Raw genomic sequence first — 19006 nt, 5'->3', positions numbered from 1 at the left:
CTACACTATCTGCAAAACCCACCCACTTTTGTATCACGTGCTAATCTTAAAACGTATGTTGTCATCCAAATCATTGATATAGATGACAAACAAAACCTTTTGGTCACGTCTTCAAATCTGTTTTAAAAGTCATAATTGTATCCGTTCATATAATTTAATTTGGCAGCTCATTACAGATACAGAGTATCCCCCAAATGAAAACACGGTGAATAAAGAGTCTTTATTGCAAAGGTAGAAGAATCAAGATCTAGAGTGCAAAGAATTCAGGTGAGAAGAGAAAGTGTGTGGAAGAGAGGGGCGTGTGAGAGGGAGAGAGGTGTGGGAGAGACGGGTGTGTGTGTGGCAGAGAGGGGGGGGGGGGGGGGGTGGGAGAGAGGAGTGTGTGAGGGAGAAAGGGGTGTGGAGAAAGAGGGGGTGTGTGTGGCAGAGAGGCGGTGGGGGTGGGGGAGAGGAGGGGGTGTGTGTGGGAGAGGGGGGAGGGTGTGGGGTGGGGGAGGGGGGTGTGGGCGAGGGGGGTGTGTGTGGCAGAGGAGGGAGGGAGGGCGTGAGGTGGGGGAGGGGGTCATGAATGTGGATGTGTGAAGAGATGCGACTGTGAGGACTTGGGATGACAGAGTTGGAGAATGCTCGGGGTTGGGGAAAGGTAACATGAGGTGGTGGAAGGAGGTTGGGGTGAAGTGTCTTGGAGATAGATGGGAGGTGCTTGAGGGAGGGAGAGGGTGTGGTGAGGGGGGGGGGGGGGTGCAGGCTGGTGTGTGTGGATACGATGGCGTGTCTCTTTCGAGTTGTTGGGGACGGCCACTTTTGATCTCATAACCCGCAATCAATGAGACAGATGCTGGAATGGGAAGCAATATCAGCTGCTGCAAGTACGGGATGGGTCGAGCAGCATCTGGCGAGTCTGAGGGACGGTCGTGACCTGCAAGGGGACTGTCGTTGGCGTCAAAGACCCAAGAACAGTTGACAGGAGATAGGGAGAAGATGGTCCCCAGAATGGAAGCAGAGAAGGCTGGAGATCTGAACGCACACATTCCTTCCCCCCCAGCGCGGCGCTCCCTCATCGCCCCCCCTCCACCAGCGCGGCGCTCCCTCACCGGCCCTCCCCCAGCACAGCGCGGCGCTCCCTCACCTCTCCCAGCGCGGCGCTCCCTCACCGGCCCTCCCCTCCCCCAGCGTGGCGCTCCCTCATCGCCCCCCCCCCCCAACGCGGCGCTCCCTTATCGCCCCCCCCCCTCCCCTCCCCCAGCGCGGCGCTCCCTCATCGCCCCCCCCCAACGCGGCGCTCCCTCATCGCCCCCCCCTGCCCTCCCCCAGCACAGCGCGGCGCTCCCTCATTCGCCCCCCCCCCCTCCCCCTCCCCCCAGCGCCGCTCCCTCATCCCCCCCCCCCAACGCGGCGCTCCCTCATCGCCCCCCCCCCTCCCCTCCCCCAGCGCGGCGCTCCCTCATCGCCCCCCCCCCCAACGCGGCGCTCCCTCACCGGCCCTCCCTCCCCCAGCGCGGCGCTCCCTCATCGCCCCCCCCCCCCCCAACGCGGCGCTCCCTCATCGCCCCCCCCCCCTCCCCCAGCGCGGCGCTCCCTCATCCCCCCCCCCCAACGCGGCGCTCCCTCATCGCCCCCCCCCTCCCCTCCCCCAGCGCGGCGCTCCCTCACGGGCCCTCCCATGAAATGCGTAAACTTTGGTGAGGCTCTGTGTCAACAGCTTGGTCGTTACCAGGAGACGAGCGGACGTTGCCGAGGCGACGAGATGTAAACAATTCTAAGAACATCATTCATGCGAGAGGGAAAGAGGAAGGGGAAAGGAGAGCAAGGAGAAAGAGAGAGAACAACGCGAGAGGAAGCAGCGGAGACAGCAGGGTGTAGGGGGCAGGGAGGGGGGGGAAGCAAGGGGAAAGAGGACAGGGTGGAGAGAGGGAGCAAGGGAGAAGAAACAAGAGCACAGGGTAGGGGGTCGGGAGGAGGGAGAGCAGAGGAAAGAGGGAGAGCCGAGGGGGGGGGGGGGGGGGGGTAGAGCTGGGGAGAGAGAGTAGGGAGGGGTGGATTTGTTTGCAGAGTGGGGTACTCACCTGATCCAATTCTCAGATTTGCCAGTGCAGCTGCTCTCCAATGGCCTACAGTTACCATGCCAATCAGGTATATTATTCCTGTTTATCAGGTCAGAGAAAAAACGAATAGCCCCTCCTGTGTGGTGCTACAGAGAGGAGAGGGCTGAGAAGGTGGGAGGGGACTGGAGATGATGGGCCAGGGCCTGGCTGAGGCTCACTAACCGTTTCCCCATTCCACAGTATGAAGGAGCGTACAACCACACGCGGATGACCAGCTGGACTGTTCCCAAACCTCGTGACCAAACCTCCAAGGTAGGGTGAGTGGGGCCAGTAGTGAGCGGTGAGCGCTGTGGAGAATGGCCCAATGAAAGGAGACCATGAGGGAGGAGGGGCGGCTTCACCTCCAGAGAGATGGGGAGCCTCAGGCCTGACTTGCACAGAAACAGAAAATGGGTGCAGGAGGAGGCCATTCGGCCCTTCGAGCCAACACAGCTTTCCATTGTGATCATGGCTGATCATCCACAATCAGTAACCCGTGCCTGCCTTGATTCCGCTAGTCCCAAGAGCTCTATCTAATTCCCTTTTAAATGCATCCAGTAAATTGGCCTCTACTGCTTTCTCTGCCAGAGAATTCCACAAATTCACAACCTTCTGGGTGAAAAAGTTTTTCTTATCTCAGGCTTAAATGACCTCCCCTTTATTCTTAGACTGTGGCCCCTGGTTTTGGACGCCGATCATTGGGAACATTTTTCCTGCATCTAGTTTGTCCAATCCTTTTATAATGTTATGTTTTCTATTTAATATCCTCTCATCCTTCTAAATTCCAGTGAACACAAGCCCAGACTTTCCAATATTTCCTCATATGACAGTCCCAAGATTCCGGAGATTAACCCCATGAACCTACGCTGCACTGCCTCAATAGCAAGGGTGTCCTTCCTCAAATTAGGAGACCAAAACTACACACAATACTCCAGATGTGGTCTCATCACGGCCTTGTACAACTGCAGAAGGACCTTTTTACTCCTATACTCAAATCCTCTCATTATGAAGGCCAACATTCCATTCGCTTTCTTCACTGCCTGCTGTACCTGCATGTTTTCCTGGTCAAGGAGGACCCCAAAAGCCCAAAGAGAAGCGGATACCCAGTTCCCAGGGGCTGCACCCTGTGGAGGAAGGTCCCGTGAGAGGAGGAGGCCTGGAGTCTGATTCAGATAACTGGGTTGGAGTATCTTCAGCCAATCACCAACAAACAAATTATTTTCCATTTCAGAAACCAAAATTTCGAGAAGGATCGAGCTTCTTCATTGCAAATGACAGAGGATACCTGGCGCCAGATGTGCCCCGGTCGAAGGTGAGGAGTGTGCAGAAACTGTGCCTGGAAGTATATGCTGGACAATGCAGAGGGAGTTTCACTCTCTTTGGAAATGTGTCCTAGAATAATGTACAGGAAGTTTCACTGTGTCTAACCCATACCTGGAAGTGTGCGCCTGGACAGGAGAGGACGTTTCATCTCGTGTCTGACCCATTCCCTGGGAGTGTGTGCTGGTACAATGTAGAGCGCAATGTAGCATATAAACCAGTGCGTCTTTGGAATATGGAAGGAAACCGGAGATCCTTAAGAAAACCAACGCAGGTCAGGGGGGGAACGTACAAACTCCGTACAAACAGCACCCATAGTCAGGATCGATCCTGGCTCTCACGCTTATAAGGCAGCAACTCCATCGCTGTGCTACCATGCCACCCATGCACGGACCCGATACGGACATTCCATAGTACAACACCTCGCACTATATTCAATAGCCTGATGACAGAGGGAAAGAAACTGTTCCTGTATCTGGTGAGGGAAAGAACTGCAGGCGCTGGGTTAAATCGACGGTAGACACAACATTCTGGAGTAACTCAGTGGGACAGGCAGCATCTCTGGAGAGAAGGGAGTGGAGAAAAGGACTGATGAAGTCTGAAGAAGGGTCTTGACCAGAAATGTCACCCATTCCTTCTCTCCAGAGATGCTGCAAATACTGAGTTACTCCAGTATTTTGTGTCCACCTGTACCTCGTGATATGTACTTTTAAGCAATTTTATCTTCTGCCCAATAGGAGAGAGAGCAAGGAACGCCCAGGGTGAAAACGGTTCTCAATTATGTTGGCTAATTTCCCAAAGAAGCATGGTGTCCTTAAAGGGGGGGGGGGGGGGGGGGGGGCTAGTTTGTGTAATGGACTACATCACATCTGGGCTACTTCACCTCTCTGTGCGATTTCTTGTGGTGCTAGGCAGAGCAGTTGCCAAGCCAAGCTGTGATGGAACCTGATACTATGGTTCATTTGTAGGTTAGTAAGAGTTATTCCAGACACGCTAAACCTCATTCTCCTCCTGAGGAAAGAGAGGCATTGGTGTGGTTTATTTGGGTGTAGCTTTAATGTGTTGGGAACCCTGGTCGATGAGGGCTGGGCTGGGCCCTGACGCTGGGCTGGGTTGTGTCTCCAACGCTGAGCTGGGTTTCCGACGCTGGGCTACTTTGGGCTGGGTCTATGTTATCCCACTTTCATCTTCTGATGCACACAAGGTAATTTACAAGCCAACTAACCTATAAACCCTCACATCTTATTGTGGGTTATTTAAGAAGGGGTGCCAGAGCAACTATAGAGCATCGGTGGTGGGAAATTTACTGGAGGAGAATCTGAGGGAAAGGATCTACAAGCATATGGAAAGGCAGGGATTGATAAGGGATAGTCAGCATAACTTTATGTGTGGGAAATAGTATCTCACAAATTTGACCAATTTGAAATAGTGATAAAGAAGATTGATGGACACAGGGAGGTAGAGAGTCTACATATACTTTAGGAAGGCCATTGGCAAGGCCCAGCATGGTAGGATAGTCCAGAAGATGAGATCATGTGATCCAGGGTGAGCTAGTCACTTGGATACACATCGGCTTGATGGAAGGAGTCAGAGGGTGGCAGAGGCGGGTTGTTTTAGTCTTGTGACCAGTGTACACCACAAGGATCAACGTTGGGTCCACTGTTGTTTGTTCATTAACAGTTGGGATGACTGTTAATATGGTTAGAAACTTTGGGGGAAATGGGCCAAGGAATGACAGATGGAATTTAACTTGAACATGTGTGTGGTCTTGTAGTTTGGTAACTTAAACCAGGGTAGTAAAAGGTAAAACCCTGGAGAGTATTTTATAATAGAGACAGAGGAGTGGAGGTACATAGTTCCTTGAAAGAGAGGACACAGATATACACACATTTACCACATTTGTGTTTACCAGTCAGGACTGAGTACAGGAGTGGGACATGATGTTACAGCTGCACAAGACAATGGCAAGGCCACATTTGGAGCATGCACCATGCACTGTTCTGGTCCTCTTTCTGGGAATGGTGCAGAGAAAATCCACGAGGCTGTTAGTGGGACTGGAATGTTTGAGTTACAAGGAGAAGCTGGATTTATTTTTCACCAAGAGTGCAGGAGCATGAGGTATATAAAACCATGAGGGGGCAGAAAATGCCAGTGCATTTTCCCCAGTGTAAGGAATTCAAAAATTAGAGGGCAAGAAGGAGAGGAGAGCTTTAAAGGGACCTGAGGGACAGGTTTTTCCACATAGAGTATGGTGGGTATCAGGAACAAGCTGCAGAGGAAACAGTAGAGGCAAGTACAATTACAACATTTAAAAGACATTTGAACAAGAAACGTTGGAAACATTTAGAGGGCTACGGATCCAATCAGGCAGATGGAAAAAGCTCAGGAAGGCAACTTGGTTGGCATAGATGAGTTGGGCTGAAGGGCTTGTTTCCTTACTGTGTCTTTGCAAGTCTATAACTTCAGTGAAGTGATGAGCCTGTTCTTCTTTCTAATTTCAATCCCCATGGCCTTTGCAAAAGAGCTTTCTCAGACACGTTTCCATACAGCAGTGATATTCCCCCCTCAACCCAGAATGCTAATCTGCCAGTCCTGCCCTCCTTTTCTGTCAATGCAATAGTGACATACCATGTCGTTGATCAATGCTTTTAGTTCATCATCTTTGCCAGTAAGGTTGCTCATCTCCCCCCCCCCCCCCCCCCCCCCCCCCACACACACACACACACACACACACACACACACACACACACACACACACACACACACACACACACACACACAAAAACCGCTGCCTTGTGCACTCACTTGGTTAACGCAAAATCTTATTCTGCATCCCACCCCAACAGTAAATATCCTAGCTAGGTCACAATGATGGAAATATCTAAAGCCCTCTGTGTTGCATCAGTCTTTGACCCTGGGGAATTGGATCTATCTGGGGGGGGGTGGGGGAGGATGAGGCCGAACGGTCACAACGATTCTAGCACCAGAAGCTCACTGCTCTTCCTGGGTGCTCCACTATGGATCTAATCCCATCTCTGTTGCCTTCAGGAGAATCCCTGGGGAACATTCCTCGGGACCTGGGATCTTCCCCAACACATCCCACAGCCACGACCTAATCTCACAGCACGCAACCCCGCCAATACAGCCCGACTGATGAAGCAGGTGAAGGCGTCGCCGTTATGCCGAGCCAGCAACGGCTTTGGACTGCAGCCGATGTTCCTGGTACGTGTGGTCAGCCGGTCCACAAATGTGGAGCTCAGGGCAGGGGCGATGGGGAGAGAGTGCCGCAGGTAGGGGGGGAAGGGGGGGAAGAGGGAGCGCCGCGGGTAGGGGGGGGGGGGGGGGGGGGGGGGGGGGGGGAGGGAGGAGAGGAGAGGGAGCCGCCGCGGGAGGGGAAGAAAGGGGGGAAAACGCCGCGGAAAGGGGTTGGTTGGGGGAAGGGAGGGACCGTGGACGGGGAATGAGGAGGGAGTGCCCGGCCACGGGAGGGGCTGTTTGGGAGCATCGCACTGGCTCTACACGACACCAAACTTTAAATGTGTAGGAAGGAACTGCAGATGCGGGTTTAAACCGAAGATAGGCACCAACAAACTGGAGTGACTCAGCGGGACAGGCAGCATCCCTGGAGACAATGAATGGGTGACATTTCGGGTTAAGACCCTTGGGTCACCCATTCCTTCTCTCCAGAGATGGTGCCTTGGCCCGCTGAGTTATTCCAGGGTTTTGTGACGAAACTATAAATCTCTCGCTCTGTCTCCCCCCAGCACTGCGTGGAGCCGGCGTTGGAGGATCAGTGCAGCCAAACACAGGGCTCCCCCAACTCTCCTCTCCAGTTCCGCACTCAGGGCGGAGACCAAGAGGCAACCGCTGGAAGTGACGGGCCCTTCCCACGCACCGGGCGGCCTGGCCCTGGGGGCACTGCAGCCAGTCTCCCACATATCTGCCCATCCCCTCCAGGGACACAGGGGACCGGCAGGCGCCTGTCTGCTGGGACCAGGGGTCACGGGCTGGACTGCCAAGAGTACCCACGGAGTCGGGAGCAGCCGGGGCGGGAGCCGGAGCCCGTCGCGTCGGCCGTCCGTTGCGGGAGCCCCCTCATTGGGTGAATTGGCGGGGTCATTGTGTCCTGTACAAATCTCTAAATAAAAACACTGAACCAAACATCAGCACGACTCTTCGCCCTTTCACCGCATACCCTCATACACATGTTTAAGAAGGAACTGCAAATGCTGGAGAAACTCAGCGGGTGAGGCAGCATCTCCCATGGCTCGACATCTATTATAAACCCATTGACCCATGGCTAACTGGACTACACTTCTTCCCACCCTGCTTCCTGTAAGGACTCAATCCCCCTACTCCCAATTCCTCCGTCTACGTCGCATCTGCACCCAGGATGAGGTGGTTCGACACCTGGGCATCGGAGATGTCCTCATTCTTCAGGAAACGGGGGTTGCTCTCTTCTACTATAGATGACGCTCTCACCAGGGTCTCTCCTATACCCACTAAATCTGCTCTAATTCCCCATCCTCCCACTCGTCACAAGGGCAGAGTCCCCCTTGTCCTCACCTTCCACGCTACCAGCTGTCACACACAACAAATAATCCTCCGACATTTTCACCACCTTCAACGTGACCCCAACACTGGCCAGATCTTCCTATCTCCTCCCGTCTGCTTTCCAGAGACCACTCCCTCTGTAACTCCCTGGTCAATTTGTCCCTTCCCACCCATGCCACCCCCACTCCTGGCACTGCCCCTTGCAACATGCTACACTTGTCGCTTTACCACCTCCCTTGACTCCATTCAGGGACCAAGCAGTCGTTCCAGGTGTGGCAGAGGTTCACCTGCACCTCCTCCAACCTCATCTATTGCATCCGCTGCTCTAGGTGTCAGCTTATCTACATCGGTGAGACCAAGCATAGGCTGTGCTGAGCCTCCATGGCCAGTGAGGCCCACCGTAAACTGGAGGAGCAGCATGTCATATTTCGCTTGGGCAGTTTACACCCCAGCGGTATGAACATTGACTTCTCTAATTTCAGGTAGTCCCTGCTTTCGCCTCCCCTTCCCAGCTCCCCCTCAGCCCACTGTCTCCGCCTCTCCTTCTTCTTACCGCTCTCCACCCCCCCCCCCCCCCCCCCCCCACCCTCACATCAGTCTGAAGAAGGGTCTCGACCCAAACGTTGCCTATTTCCATCGTTCCATGGTTCCAGCGCCTCACCCGCTGAGTTTCTCCAGCATTTTTGTCTCCCCTCCATATCTCGTCTGTTTGCTGGCTGTTCATCTGCAATGGGCATCAGTTATACCCATCCTCACCAGAGCCCTGGGGCCAGTGTGAAGAAGGGTCTCGACCCGAAACGTCACCAATTCCTTCTATCCAGAGATGCTGCCAGTCTCGCTGAGTTACTCCAGCATTTTGTGTCTGTCCTGAGTCTGGTCATTGCATTGTGGCAAGCATTGAGCCACCACCTCCATTGCTACCCCAGGTAGTGGTGGTGCCATTGAGTGTGGCAGCCTGACCAGCAGCTGTCCATCTTTTCACCCTTTTTATTATTTTCAGTCTGTCAAAAAGTATGTTTTTGGAGGTCTTTTAGATTTTTTTATGTGGGGGTTAGGAGGGGGGAAGAGAGGAAACCGTTTCTCAGTCACTTCCTGGTCAAGGATGCGTCCGAGCCGCATCTCCCCACCCCTCCCCCCCCACCATCTGGATTGGCGCCGCCTTTCCTGCTGTAGACCGGCTAGAGCTTCAGCAGCAGCACAGCACTGAATTCCATCGTGGTGCGGGCAATGCCTTACCGGGGATCGCCGTGTGAGGGGCTGCTGATCAACACCGCGGAGTCCTGGGTTCCTTTGCCGGGGATCGCCAGAGTTGAATCTCCGCCCAACGTGGCCTGTGGACTCCGGAAGCCGCGGTCTCCAGTAAGAAGTGGCCGATTCGGAACTGCAAGCCGCTGAGAGTTTTCTTCCGTTCCGACGGCGGTGCTCCGATCAGCCCGGCGAGAGGGCCTGAACATCGGGCCGTTCGTAACAGCAACTGCAGAGAGCTCAAAGGCCTCGACCACGGGTGAACAAGAGGAAGATGGCTGAACTTTATTGCCTTCTCTCACAGTGGGAAACGTTGATTCCGCTGTGGGGGGGGATGTTCATGTTAAACTCTATACTGTTGTGTTCATTGTATTTTATTTGTGTGGCAGTGTGGTAACTCAAATTGGTGTATGTGACAATAAATGTAACTTGAACAATCCCACCTCCCCCCACGTCGCACAAATGCACCTGGTGTCAGAACAAGTGGCACAACAGCCAAAGGGATAAGGTGAAATTTATTGGTAAATGGTACAGTTGGACTTCCCCCTCCCCTTCTCACAGCATGGCCAGCCCCAGGCAGGTGGCAACGGTCAAAGTGAGGACCAAGTACCCTGAGCTCTGTACCTGCGGCATCCTGAGAGCATGGGCCGTGTCCCAGGCCTGGGGAGCAAGCAGAGGGACAGTTAGTGTGTGGGCCACCACTCCCCACCACCTCACTCTTCACCACCACTCCCCACCACCTCACTCTTCACCACCACTCCCCACCACCTCTCACTCTGTCACAACTCACCCACCATCTCAACACCCATCACCCTTCTCCTGTTCCATCTCACCCACCCATCATCCTTGATTACTCATCTCCATCAACCCACACCTTCACCTGATTACCCCCCGGTTCTCCCCTTAAATCCTCCCAGTCACCCATTCCCCTCACCCCCACATACCCATCGTCTCTGATTTCTCACCCTGTCCCGCAATGCACCCGCCTCCATTACCACCCAGACTGCTAACCCGTCTCCTCACGCACAGCCCATCACCCCTCTCTCCCACGCAACACCTAGCCCCTCAACTCTCCCCATGCTCTCTGCCCCACTCCTGCCCCAACCTCAATCCATTCCCTGCCATTTCATGTTTCCTCATGTCAACCTCGCCTTCTCTTGATCCTATCTCTTCCCCCATCCTCCTCCTCTCCATGCCATTGTTACCTACTTCTCTACTCTCCCCATTAAGGAGTAATGTCTCCCCCTGCTCTCTCCATATGGTGGGTCCAGTCTATCCCCACTCTCTATAGAGGTGTACAAGCTCTCCCCTCCCACCATGGCAGATCCAGTCTCCTCCCCCGCACGCCACTAACCAGGTGCCGCATCCCGTTCCAGGTGTGGTAGGCCAGGGGGAAGGCGAGAGTGAACTTGAGGGCCCCAATAAGGCCAGTGCCCAGCTGCAGACTGCGCAGCAGCTCCAGGTAACTGGGGTAGTCCCCGGGCAGCAGCAGGGCAGCCACGGCGAAGAGAGACACTCCTGGGAGATGGACAATCACAGCATCAGTCCACGATGACAAAAGGGTTGGAGAGGGGAGTAATGGGCGCTAGGATATTGGGGGGTTAGAGCAGCAGCACTTGATATCAGTGGAGAGAATCCACACTTGGTATAGGGGGGAAAGAGGGCAGGTTCAGGGTGGGGAGGGACCTGTCACCAGGCAGAGGAAAGGCTCAGGTTGACGTGGTGGGGGAAAGGTTTAGGAGGGGTGGCTAAAGATGGTGGTGGGGCAGAGTGAGGGGTGTTGGTGCAGGGAGAGAGGGGATAGCGTGGGATGGGGTTGGGGGATTTTCTCAAGGTGGTGGGGAGCGGGACAAGATGTGGTGGCTCGGCTCTGTGCGGTAGGGGACGGGATTTAGGTTGGTGGGGGATGTATAAGGAAGGGGAGGGATGAGGGACAGGTACGTATTCCTCACCTGAACTCAGGGCAGCTCCCGTTCCACGATGCAATATTGACATGGCCATGGGCAACGACCATCTGGCGAGAGAGAGTGACATTAGGACAGGCTGGCAGGCGGAAGTAACCCTACCCACCCTTCTCCGTATCATCCTCTCCCAGTACTAATCCCACCACCTTCTGTTCCTTTGAACACAAAGTGCTGGAGAAACTCAGTGCTTCATACAGCATCCCTGGAGGACATGGATAGACAACTCTTTGTGCCGTAACCCTTCATCAGGAGGGAGGAAGTCGGAGGAGAGATTAGAGCAGGACAATGCCAGATAAGAGGCAGATAGATTGGTTGACAATGGCCAGGGATCAAAAGACAAAAGACTGTGAACGGTAGGAGAGACGTGAAATGTGGCCAGAAAAAGAGATATAGATGGAAGGGGCCGGGGGAAGGGGAAAATGAAGTGGGTGTATAGTGGGAGGTGGCACAGGGAAGAGAAGGAGGGAAAAGGGAGGGTGGAATGGGGGGTGGGTGGTGTTTCGTTACCTAAAATTGTAGAATTCAATGTTCATACCACTGGGTTGTAAGTGACACAAGCGGAATGTGACATGCTGTTCCTCCAGTTTACATGTGGACTCACTCTGGAAGTAGAGTCCCAAGACAGAGAATATGGGAATGGGAAGGGTAGTTAAAATGGTTAGCAACCAGGAGGTCCAGTAGGCCCAGGCAGACTGAGCACTGTGCTTGTCTCGCCAACATAAAGGATGCCACATCAGGAGGGCAGTATGATGACATTCAACTTCTGTCTCACCTGCAAAAGCTGCTGTGATGTCCCTGGATGGATACGAGGGAGGTGGTGCAGGGACAGGTGTTACATCTCCTACAGTTGCAGGGGGAAATAGCTGGGGGGGCAGGTGGTTTGTGTGGGAAGAGATGGTTTGTGTGGGAATGAGTTAAGGAGGGAGTGGAAAGTGGTGGGAATGGGAAGATGTAGCTGGTGATTGGATCACGTTGGAGATGACGGAAATGTTGGAGAATGATGTGTCGCATGCGGAGACTGTGGGGGAAAGGCGAGGACCAGGGGAATTCTATACTTCATCCATCTGTGGAGAGGGGGAGCGAGAGGAGAACTACGGGACATAGAGGAGACACGGATGAGGGATCCATCTATAACAGCAAGTGTGGAAACGGTGTTTACTAATGGTCGAGGACATCTCGGATATCCTAGAGTGGACCACCCGCCTTTTGTCTTGGGAGGAGATGTGGCTAAGATGCATTGAGGGCAGCGGTTGGAGTCTTTGCAAGACTCAGGTTAGGAGGATGTATAGTCCAGATAACCATGGAAGTCAGTGGGTTTATAGCAGATGTCATTCAGTAATTTGTACCTTGTGATGGAGACAGGGAGATCAAGAAAGGTGAGAGGTGTGAAAGATTACTGGACGTTAGTGGTAAAGTTAATGAAATCCTCTAGTTCTGCATGGTGCAGGAAAGCCCTGATGCAGTCGTCATTGTAGCGGAGAAAGAGGTGGGGTATGATGGCACGTACATTTGGGACAAGGATTGTTCAATGTAACCAACGAAAAGGCAGGCGTAGCTGGGTCTATGTGGGTGCCCTTGGCTACACCTTTAACTTGAAGAAGGTGAGAGGAGTCAAAAGAGACGTTGGTGAGGACGAGGACCTTCTATGCCTTGGCTGTTCTAGTGTCTGCCTGAATGTTAAAAAACAAACCTTTCAAAAGCCTCAAATCCACTTAAAAATTCCTTCCACTCACGTAAATCCTATGCTCTCATGCTTTTTGATATTCCAACCCTATCAATGCCTCCCAACATTTTATAACCCTCTATAGGGGTCACCACTCAGCCTCATTTATTCCAGTGAAAACATGCCCAGCCTATCTGATGTCTCCCACAACTGAACTCCTGCAATCGAGTGAACATGATTGTGAATCTCCTGGGGACCACAGTCTTTGTCAGCGAGTGATGACCAGGACCCCCCCCGTGCCCACCTGTAGATGGCGATGTGGGGAGACAAAGGCCGGTTCAACCGTTGGTTCTTCTGCCAGAATCGATCCATCTCCTGTTGGGCCGTGGAACCCGCCCAGCAAACCCTGAAACATCAGACATTTGCAGACCACTTACCCATGTACCCCAACAGATTCACCCCTCCCTGACCGTAACCCCCCCCCCCCCCCCCATCCAACAAGGGTCGCTCACCACACCCTGACCGCGAGATCCTTCATCCCCCTCCCCCCGACACCGTGTCCCACATCCCCTCCCCCGATGGCATGATCCCTCACCGACGCTCACCGACGCTCATGACCCCCCCCCGACAGCGTGTGACCCCTCCCCCCCCCCCCCCCCCGCAGTGACCCCACTACCACGATTGTGTAACCCCCCTGGCACCATGACCCTCACCTCCTCCAATAGCGTGACCCCCCTTGACAGCGCGACCTTTACCCCCCCGTCAGCGTGACTCTCAGCCCCACCCGACAGGGTGACCCACGACCCCCTCCCTTCTGACACCCACCAACATCAATCCCCTCGAGAGTGGGTCCTCCACGCCCCTCCACAACTGTGGGATCTCCACACCCTGTCCCAGACCGAGGGATCCTTACACCCCTCTCCCTGACTGTGGGATCCCCCCAAACAGTGGGATATCTCATCCAGATATCATCTGGCCTCTTCCCCCTGGAAGGACTCACCTGTGAAGCAGGGGCCCAGGTGAGATTGGAGAGCCCAGACACCTCCTGCCAGCCAGCCTGTGAGGAACAGAGAAATCTGGGTGTAAGTGCTCAGAGAAAGTCCCCCTTGTCCTCACCTTCCACCCTACCGGCCGTCACATACAACAAATAAACCTCCGACATTTTCGCCACCTCCAACGGGATCCCACCACTGGCCACATCTTCCCATCTCCGTCCCTTTCGGCTTTCTGCAGAGACCGCTCCCTCCGTAACTCCCTGGTCAATTCGTCCCTTCCCACCCAAACCACCCTCTCACCTGTCACTTTCACTTGCAACCGCAGGAAATGCTACACTTGTCGCTTTACCTCCCCCTTGACTCCATCCAAGGACCCAAGCAGTCTTTCCAGGTGCAACAGAGGTTCACCTGCACCTCCTCCAACCTCATCTATTGCATCCGCTGCTCTACATATAACCATATAACAATTACAGCACGGAAACAGGCCATCTCGACCCTTCTAGTCCGTGCCAAACACATAATCTCCCCTAGTCCCATATACCTACGCTCAGACCATAACCCTCCATTCCCTTCCCATCCATATAACTATCCAATTTATTTTTAAATGATAAAAGCGAACCTGCCTCCACCACCTTCACTGGAAGCTCATTCCACACAGCTACCACTCTCTGAGTAAAGAAGTTCCCCCTCATGTTACCCCTAAACTTCAGTCCCTTAATTCTCATGTCATGTCCCCTTGTTTGAATCTTCCCTACTCTCAGTGGGAAAAGCTTTTCCACGTCAACTCTGTCTATCCCTCTCATCATTTTAAAAACCTCTATCGTCCCCCCTTAACCTTCTGCGCTCCAAAGAATAAAGCCCTAACTTGTTCGACTACATCGGTGAGACCGAACGTAGGCTTGGCGATCGGTTGGCCAACAACTCCGCTCGGTTCGCAATAGATGAGGTTCTCCCGGTGGCTCAGCACTTCAACTCCCCCCGTCATTCCGAATCCGACCTTTCTGTCCTGAGCTTCCTCCATGGCCAGAGTGAGGCCCACCGTAAATTGGAGGAGCAGCACTTCTATTTTGCTTGGATAGTTTACACCCCAGCTGCATGAACATTGACCTCCAATTTTGGGTAGTTCCTGCTTTCTTGTTCTTTCCCCTCTCCTTCCCAGCTCTCCCACAGCCCACTGTCTCCGCAGAATTCTGTCCAGGATCAAGCTGGGGTCTAACGTGTTGGGCAGGGTACGTGCACCCCCCCCCCTGCTCTTATATGCTGAGCCTCGTCTGATGGAAAGTGAAATGTTTATCTTTCCAACCCCATACAGCTGTCCTGCACTTTTAGGGATCAGTGGGTGTGCCAAACCATCACCTCTCACGTCCCAATCGTCACCTCACATGTGTCTCATCTCCTCATCTATCACATGCCTCATAGAGACACAGAGCCCACCATGCCTAGGACCACCATCACAAACCAATCTCAGTGCTTGATTACTTGATATTAGATGGTCAATGTGAGGTGTGGATGTTACTTGCCACTTATCAGCCCGTGCCTGAATGTTGTCTGCATGCAAACACAGGCTGTTCACTCACTGAGGAGTTATGAAGGAATGGTCAGTGAACATCTCCACTTCTGACCTTATGATAAAAGGAAGATCAGTGAAGAAGCAGCTGTTCCAAGGATTTCCAGCGGTGATGACCTGCTACAGGGTTGAGCGACCTGCAATGACCACCTTCCTCTGTGTGATGCACAACTTCCATCGTGTGCTTCACTGACAAGCTTCACCTGGGCTCCCCGATGCCCACACTCAGTCACACACTGCTGTGATGTCAGGGCAGTCACTCTTACCTCCCCTCTGGAGATCAGCTCTCTGGAGGACACAGGGACTGAGGCTATGAGGGGAGTCTGGGGTGGAGTGGTCCTGGGAAAACCCTGGCTAGGCACTGGGGAGCAGGTCATTGGCGAGTGAGTGCCGCTCAATGCAATGTGAACAGCTTCTCTCACTTTACCAATGACTGACTGTAGACAGATCGGGCAGCAATTTCCCAGATCAGAATTGTCCTGCCTTCCGTGAAGAGAACACACCACTGAGGACACATCTCGGGACGACAGCAGTGGTGCAAGCATACTGGTTACACCACTGCGGGACATGGGCATCTATGTCCGGAGCAACTCCAGCACAACACCTGGAGAAGTGTCGGATGGGCTGGCCTTTGCTCATCCAGAGAACTCAGCCGCTCCTTGCCGCTGAAGCTCCCAGAGCACCGCGCATGGTGGCAAAAATTCCCAGAGTGTGGTGACCTACAGGGAATAGCCGCGGACCCGGTCCGTCACAGCCTAATGCAAGACCTAACAGGAGAGGCTGCTGAGCCGACTCTGCTCGGAGAACCCGACAGACCATGGCCTGGATGGGAGCCTGCCGTGCTGACCAGGCATGTCCCCCATAGACCAGGAGGATGTTGCCTGTGACGATGATGGCGTGGCTGGGGGACCGAGCAGCCGATAGGAGAGGAGGGGGAAACTGGTCTATCATGTCTGGTCTATCATGCCCTCAAGGTTTGCAGCGGGAGGTTCCTCTGGGGCACAAAGGGGACAGGCGAGTGGAGAGAGGAATGTCAGTCCACAGGTCGACCTGCATGTCCATGGGAAGGCATCGGCTGGAGGCCCACAGCAGCCAGGGGCATGCTTGGAACGAGTGCCGCTTCTAATACCTAGAGCGTAGACTGAAAATGGAGTAAAAACATGGCACCTCTGCATGCAAGATTACTAGACTATTCCTGCACAATTTGCTAATCAGGGATGTGATTAGTATCTACGGGACTGTTTGAAGGAAAATAATTTCACTGTGTTAGCACTTTGCACACGTGACAATAAAAACAACATTGGGAGAAAAGAAGTTTGACTGAAGTTTGCTGGGTCATTCCGTCTCTGGCTAAATAGGGTGTAACATCTGCCCCCGAGGGTGTACTCCCCTCTCGATAGATCAGGGGCTGGGTGACCAGCAGGAAGGCCACAGCACCATGCACAAAGTGCAGTCCAATCCTCTGCACCGGATCATTCACAGGCCAAAAGCACATTAACCAGATGCCCCAAACCACAGTTCACCCACCAAGGCCCTTCCCCGATGCCGCATATCCTCGCCTGCCTCCCTCTCCTTGCCCCTTCCGCCGCTTCCCCTCCCTCTCATCCTCCCCACCCACATGTTCCTTTCTACTCCCTCCACCCCCACCCCCACCCTTCCTCGCCCTCCCAACCTCCCCCTTCTTTCCTCGCTCTACTCCTATCTTTCCTCCCTCCCACCCCGCTCCTGTTACCGTCACGGGCTCCTCCCATCCTTGACCCACTCCTTACCTCACTCCCCTTTCCTCCATTCATCCTTGCTACCAAATCTATCTTCCTCATCCCTCCTTCCCACCTTCCTACCTCCCCCCCTTCTCCATTCCACCCACCCTTACCCCATTTCCTCCTCTCCGTGTTCTCCCTCATCTCCCTATCCCTCCGCCTTCTCTCTGTCCATCTCTCCGCCTCTCCCTCTCTCCCTCCCTCCCTACAGTGAAGCTGGGATCTGGGATCTGGGATCTGGGTTTTCAGCAACAACAACAAGGACTGACCTCCACAGCAGCGCCATCTTGCTCGCCGCTTGTCAATGACGTTACTGAGCGACAGTGAGCGAAGGGCGGGAGCGGCGGGAGCTGTGGGAGTCCACAGTCCAATGTGGGTTTACATTGAGGACAGACACACACTAGACACACCCACTCTGCTGGATGGAGTAAGTCAGGGAGCCGGTGGCGCTTGTGGTAACACGAGGAGATCCCGGTGGTTGCCGGCGGCAGCAACATTACCGCCAGTCCCCCCCCCATAGATGGCAGCTGATCTCCTCCAGCGCGTTATTCAATAATCAAGGTGACAGCTTCTGCAGTTTCTTGTGTCTCCAGCGCTTCTGATTTGTTTTTTTATTCCCCAGAGAAAACATGTTAACAACTTAAATAACAGGGTTAGACCGGTACATGGATAGGACAGGTTTGGAGGGATATGGACCAAACGCAGGCAGGACAAGTGAAGCAAGGACATATTGGCGGCCAGGTGTGGGCAAGTTGGACCGAAGGGCCTGTTTCCACGCTGTCTCATTCAAGTTGTGTAATCGTGACAACTTCAGTCCTGACAATTCCAGAGCTGTGGAGGGAGGAACCAGACCCTTCGGCCTATCCAGGCCCTAATAAACAGCAAGCACCATACTCATTTATACATTAATCTCAATGTTCAGACTTCACTCACAAAATCTCGGGTGGGGTGGGAGTGTATTTACAGCAGCCAAATAATGCACCAACCCCTAAACCTGAAGAAGATGAGAGCTCATGGTATCAAAGAAGATACTAGCATGAATAGCTGGATGGAGAAGGCAGAGTGTGGCAATAAACGGGGCATTTCTGGTAGGCTGCCGGTGACCAGCGGTGTTGTGTTGTGCAGGGGGTCAGTGCTAGGGCCAAATTCACACTTAAACTGTGTGCAGAACCCTCGTCATAGGTCGGGTCTGTCACATAATTGTGTTTGTCCGCGGGCTTTTCAGTGTGTTCAGTAGCTAGTGCTCTTCACGACGACGAGCTAAAAACGTTTTCTCTCGACTCAGTGCTCGTGTAGTTCAAGTGTTGTTTTGACAATTAAAACCATTTTGCTCTCCCCGCTGGTCTCGCTACTATTGGTGACCTTGTCGATCCGAACGATTTTTGGATCCCCTACTGTGGATGCAGCTGCTAACCTCGACACCAACCCAGCCCAGCCCAGCAAAATGCAGTTTCACTAAAGCTGCCCGTGTTCTAGACGGCACAACCTCATGTATGGCTTCAGCACATTGAGGCCCAATTCCAGGTTCGACACATTGTCGCCGATTCAACTAAACATTTTTACGTGGTCGGCGCGCTGGACCAAGAAACCGCCAGCCATTTAATTCTTTACCTTCAACAACTGCCAGCTGACGGCAAGTACGATGGCCTCAAGGCACTGCTGCTGCGTACCTTTGGGCTCAGCTGCCGCGATTGGGCCTCCAGGATCCTGCACATGAACGGCCTTGGTGATGGCAAGCCATCAGTACTGATGAGCGAAATGCTCTCACTGATGGACGGTCACCGGCCTTGAGCAGGCGTTCCTCAAACAGATGCCAGACAACATCTGCCTGCTCCTCGCCGGTAGCATAGAAAC

General features: G+C 53.7%; 2 protein-coding genes across 3 annotated transcripts; one reads left to right on the top strand and one right to left on the bottom strand.

Annotated features, from left to right (window-relative positions):
* Nucleotides 1–592: 592 nt before the first annotated feature.
* On the top strand, nt 593–7747 carry cfap126 (cilia and flagella associated protein 126). 2 transcript variants are annotated; one of them, XM_055654356.1, is made up of 5 exons: nt 593–643; nt 2286–2357; nt 3316–3396; nt 6453–6626; nt 7169–7747. In XM_055654356.1, exons 1-5 carry the CDS (start codon nt 608–610, stop codon nt 7508–7510), a joined length of 705 nt encoding a protein of 234 aa, XP_055510331.1. In that variant the 5' UTR covers nt 593–607; the 3' UTR covers nt 7511–7747. The 2 variants fall into 2 exon arrangements, with proteins under 2 accessions (XP_055510331.1, XP_055510332.1); XM_055654357.1 differs by lacking the exon at nt 593–643 and adding an exon at nt 2008–2133 and having other exon boundaries at nt 7169–7743.
* A 1952-nt stretch (nt 7748–9699) lies between these two features.
* sdhc (succinate dehydrogenase complex, subunit C, integral membrane protein) lies at nt 9700–17516 on the bottom strand. The gene is made up of 6 exons (XM_055654354.1): nt 17422–17516; nt 13831–13887; nt 13135–13236; nt 11156–11217; nt 10558–10721; nt 9700–9863 (listed from the first exon to the last, which is right to left on the bottom strand). The coding sequence occupies exons 1-6, from the start codon at nt 17436–17438 to the stop codon at nt 9759–9761; spliced, it is 507 nt and encodes a 168-aa protein (XP_055510329.1). The 5' UTR covers nt 17439–17516; the 3' UTR covers nt 9700–9758.
* Between the last annotated feature and the right edge of the window lie 1490 nt (nt 17517–19006).

This window comes from Leucoraja erinacea, chromosome 24, assembly GCF_028641065.1.
Source record: "Leucoraja erinacea ecotype New England chromosome 24, Leri_hhj_1, whole genome shotgun sequence".
Lineage (NCBI taxonomy): Eukaryota > Metazoa > Chordata > Chondrichthyes > Rajiformes > Rajidae > Leucoraja > Leucoraja erinaceus.
This window is presented reverse-complemented; position numbering and strand designations above follow the sequence as displayed.